The following is a 4,849-nucleotide window of genomic DNA, read 5'->3' as shown; positions in this document are numbered from 1 at the left end:
CTACTGATGGGTAGCAATAGGATGTTAGTGGTCTAAGTCCTGTTGAACAACTTTGATTCTTTCATAGTGGATTCAGGTTTACCTTGAGGATAGCTAGGTTAAATCTTCCCTAGGTTTTTACCGGTTTGGTTTCCTGGGTGATCATATCATTGTGTTATTTATCTTTCCGCTGCTTTGCATGATATGATTGTTTGATTGTGATAACCTAGATTTGGAATTTGGACAAAGTAACAGCTTGGCTAATTACCTAGGTTAATCCAATTGTGTTTTTAAGGGGTCTAAAAACTATCACATATAATCTTACTGGCTTTTGTATGTTGTGAGTTGTGTGATATTAAACCTTAGTCCCCACTCCCCTGTGTGTGTTAGTCTAAGTCTTTCTCAAAATATAATACACACACATATATATATATATACATATAATTTTAAAAACATAACCTCCCCCCATATATATATAGTGAATACAATTCCTAACGGTTAATAACTCATATATAAGCCAAATGCCAAATTACAAAACACACATAAAATGACAATAAATAAAAAAAACTTATTTTTAGAAAAAAGATCCAACCTCCAAAAATAGAACTCACAAGAAAAATGCAAATTACAAGTCACACGTAATATGATTTGACAAATACAGAACTTATTTTCAAACAAAGCTAAATTAACTAAGATGATAACTTTTTCAAATGACTTTTACTTTTCTAATGTTTGCCTCTGGAATGGTTACATGGAAATGGCATACACCAATTCATTGCACCACACCATGCATATTTTAATTTATCAAATGATACCTAGTCAAATTATGCATATCGTACCACACCATATTTTATTATACCTAGTCAAATTATGCATAAACTTGAGCATGAAGGCGAGAAGTGAGATAAACATCAAGTGGGGTAGCTTTCGGGTTTGTAATTCCACCTTTCTCTGTCATGTCCACAGGTTCATTTGATGGGCTTGAAATTTCAAAAGCATGCAACAAAGTAGCAAGTGTGAGTTGCGTAACTTGCAAGGCAAATGAAATCCCAGGGCACATTCTTCTACCACTACCAAATGGTATCAATTCAAAATTTTGGCCTCTAACATCAACATCCTTGTGAGTTGTAAGAAATCTTTCAGGTCGAAATTCACTAGGATCCACCCACACATTTGGGTCTCGATGGAGTTTTGGAAGATTAACAATAAGTCGTGTACCTGCAGGGACGTGGTAACCAACCAAAGTACAGTCTTCCATTGACTCGTGTGGCACTAGGAGTGGTGCAGCAGGGTATAAACGCATTGTTTCTTTGAGGATAGCTTGGAGATATACCAAATTTTTCATATCTAATTCTTTCACTTGCCTTTCTCTACCGATATGGATGTCTAATTCTTCTTGAGCTTTTGTTAAGGTCTCAGGGTTGTTGAGAAGTAAAGAGAGAGCCCATGTCAATGTTATTGTTGATGTGTCTGAAGCCGCTAAGATAAGGTTCTACAAAAGTAACATAATATGAATTGGTTAGAATTTTAGATGATCGGCTAAAGCTTTAAGATTTCTGTTAGGTTCTAAGAAATTAGGAACTAATGTATTAGAACTTCAATTTGTATTATGTTGGCAAACCATGATCAAAACATAGAGTCTAGATTTAGGCTTGCTCAAAGTATGTTTATTTGTGAAATTGAAATTGAGTGATTGCAGAATTTATTGGACTAAATCTACAAGGCTCGATCGATCGAAAATTAGACTCGATTGATCGAACCACGTGTAGATTTATTTTTATGCAAAGTTCCAGTTCAGCCCAAACTCTACTTAAACGTATTAGGGTTCAAGTAAAACTCTCCTATATATAAGGGAAACCCTAGAACGTTTTTTAAGGTGGTTTTTAGAGAGATTAGAGTGCCTCTTGTGCCTCTTTTTATTTTTAGGGTTTTGTACCTAAAGGCTCTCTAAAGGTTGCTCATATTTGCGGTTTGTGTAAATCTCTTGTGAGATCTAGAGAAACTTTCCTTTACACAAACTTAGGGTTTTCAAGGAGAATATTTATCTACACCTTGATGATCAATTCAATTGCTGCCATTAAAACTTAAAGAAAACACAAGCGGGTGTGCTTGTAGCTGGTGGGAATCCAAGAAAGAAGGAGTCCGTGGATTCGGAGTTTGCATGTGGTCGTGTCAGTAAGTTCTACTGGTTGGTAGCAATAAAAAGTCGAGCGTGGGGGCCTGTAAGTTTTATTGTATGAACTTCGATTATTTCAAGATAGTGGATTCAAGTTTACCTTGAGGATAGCTAGGTTAAATCCTCCCCAGGTTTTTACTAGTTTGGTTTCCTGGGTGATCATATCGTGTGTTATTTATTTTTCGTTGCTTTGCATGATTTGATATTTGATATTGTGATAACCTAGACTTGTTTAATTGGACTAAGTAACAACTTAGCTAATTACCTAGATTTAATCAATTGTTTAAGGGGTCTAAAAACTGTCAATTTCTAGCCATGGTCCAAGAATCTTTAGTAGCAGCAAGAATTCAGATTGCATTAAGAATTCAAAACTTGTGCTATTTGATTATATATGGCTTAATATTCGACAAGAAAGTGACATGCCTTCAAGTTCAAGATTTAAATAAACCATTATGCACAAGATAATTATCATGAAATTTTTTGAACATTTTAATTCTGTAAAATGAAGTTCTAGATATCCACGTTGAATTTTATGTGAGACACGGGGAATACAAATATTCTGTACCACTTTTTGTGTTGTACTTTATGCTCCATTAATTGTGGTATGCAATGTGTTTGATTTGATTTTATTTCATTTAAAACTTCAATTATTTTATAAAATTAAAAAAATAAAAACAGTATATGATAAGTTGTGATTCGTAGAATATAAAGTGGAATACAAAAAGTAGTACAAAGAATTTGTATTTCTTACACGGGCCATGCATGTGTTCAACTATCTAAGATATTTAATTATTAGTCCACAAAGTCATTGGATTGACTTTACAAATTCAATAGAGTAGTGTTTATTACAAAAATTATTTTATACAATTTTACAAAAACACACAAAAAAAAAAAAGGTTATAATTTCAGTTTTTTTTTTTTTTTTTTTTTTTCACGTATTAAAAATTGTGTAAAATAACGTGTGTTTAACAAGTTAACCTAATTGAATATATGTAGCAAATGAGATTTTGGAAATATATTATACTATGTGTGAATTAATAGGGTTATCAAAAGCTTACCAGGCATGTAGCTTTGACGACTGTATCAACATCATAACTGGAAGTCTCATCATCATCAGTGACAATGGATAGCATTACATCCATAAAATCTTGGTGTTCCTTCACCCCAACAGAAATTTTCCTCTGCTTATGCTCCTCTAGCCATTCTTTAGTCACATCATCCAATTCTTTTGCAGTTTTCTTCATGGCTTTCTCGCTTCCCCCCACGTCCAACCACCTTAGATATGGAAGTGCATCTGAGACCACAAACTCTCCACTCAAATCCATAAACTTTCTCAATGCCTTTCGACACTGATCATTTTTATCATTCTCAACCTTGGTTGTAACCTTACCAAATCGTTGTCCTACAACCATCCTACATATTATGTTTAGGGCTGTGCACCCTAGCCATCTCTCCATCTCCAATAACACCTTGTTGTTCTTGACCAATAGCTTATGTATCTCTTTTATAGAATCATTTACCTCAGCCTCTCGAATGTGTTTGAGTGTTTCCAGGCGGTGGTTTGAGAGGACCTCTAGCGTGACCATTTTTCTCACTTGGCGCCAGAAGGGACCATAAGGGCTGAACCCAATCATAGCATAGTTGTAGCCCAAGATTTCTAGAGCTAAACCTTTAGGACGGTTGGCAAAGGCTTTGTCATTGGTAGTAAAACACTCTTTGGCTATCTCCCAACTGCTTACTATTATTGTTCGATGCACACCCAACCAAATTGTGAAGATTGGTCCATACTTTTCAGCCATGTTACCCAAGGCTATATGAGCCGGTTGTGACCTTCCTAACTGGTGGAGGTGGCCAATCAAAGGCCAAGCCCCACCAGCTTCAGGTAGAACTGATCTTTGTTTAGTGGCAGTTCTTTGAACTCTTCTTGATATCCATATTAGAAAGAATATGAACATGAAAATGGTGAATATGCTAGCCATAGAATTTGTGAAGAATGGGCAGGAGAAGAGCATGGTTGATGTTTCTGGTGAGTGACAATTAATGTGAGAAAATATATATAGCCCGAACTTAGTAAGGAGGTGGTTCTTACAAGATACGTGGCAAGCAAGCTGAAAAATAAATTTGGATGGTCATTTTACATCTTACGTACCCTAAGATTTTCTCTTGTCTTATCTCGATGTCATTTTACTTTGCAAATCTGGCCTAATTTTAGTATTTTACCTCAAATCCAAAAACAGAAACATTGATGGGAAAGGATCTTTGCATTAAAATCCTTCATTTTTCTCTAATTTTAATTCCAACACAAATAAGATACGTGATATTTAAAAAATCAATGGCGTTAAAAGATTCATATAAATCACAAAAAATCAAATAAATGTTATATGTCTTACATCTATCTAAAAATTAAAGAGATTTAGAAGATTTAAGCTGGAGTTATCTTATTCTATCAAGTTATTGTTTGTTTGACTCTATTATAGCTTATATAGCTTATAGTCAATGGTGGCTCCACATGCAAGCTAGGATGGTCACCAAGTCACCCTAACTTGTAAAAAAAATGTATATATACACTTGCTAAATATATATATATATATATATATACTAAACTAATTTATTGTGATCACTCTAATAAAAATGTTGAACACCTTGACTTGGGAATTACAAAAATTTAGGTTTAACAAAAATAAGAGTATTACT

General features: G+C 34.3%; 1 protein-coding gene across 1 annotated transcript; it reads right to left on the bottom strand.

Annotated features, from left to right (window-relative positions):
* Positions 1–572: 572 nt before the first annotated feature.
* LOC115974255 (cytochrome P450 CYP82D47-like) lies at positions 573–4,200 on the bottom strand. Its single transcript, XM_031094516.1, has 2 exons — positions 3,214–4,200; positions 573–1,471 (listed from the first exon to the last, which is right to left on the bottom strand). Exons 1-2 carry the CDS (start codon positions 4,165–4,167, stop codon positions 848–850), a joined length of 1,578 nt encoding a protein of 525 aa, XP_030950376.1. The 5' UTR covers positions 4,168–4,200; the 3' UTR covers positions 573–847.
* Between the last annotated feature and the right edge of the window lie 649 nt (positions 4,201–4,849).

Source organism: Quercus lobata, chromosome 2, assembly GCF_001633185.2.
Source record: "Quercus lobata isolate SW786 chromosome 2, ValleyOak3.0 Primary Assembly, whole genome shotgun sequence".
Lineage (NCBI taxonomy): Eukaryota > Viridiplantae > Streptophyta > Magnoliopsida > Fagales > Fagaceae > Quercus > Quercus lobata.
This window is presented reverse-complemented; position numbering and strand designations above follow the sequence as displayed.

What these genes read in the sequence shown, in the direction of transcription:
- LOC115974255 (XM_031094516.1), bottom strand. Translation starts at nt 4,167, where the DNA reads ATGCTCTTCTCCTGCCCATTCTTCACAAATTCTATGGCTAGCATATTC. An exon ending in TCGTCAAAGCTACATGCCTG is followed by an intron (nt 1,472 to 3,213) that starts GTAAGCTTTTGA and finishes TTACTTTTGTAG; the next exon opens with AACCTTATCTTAGCGGCTTC.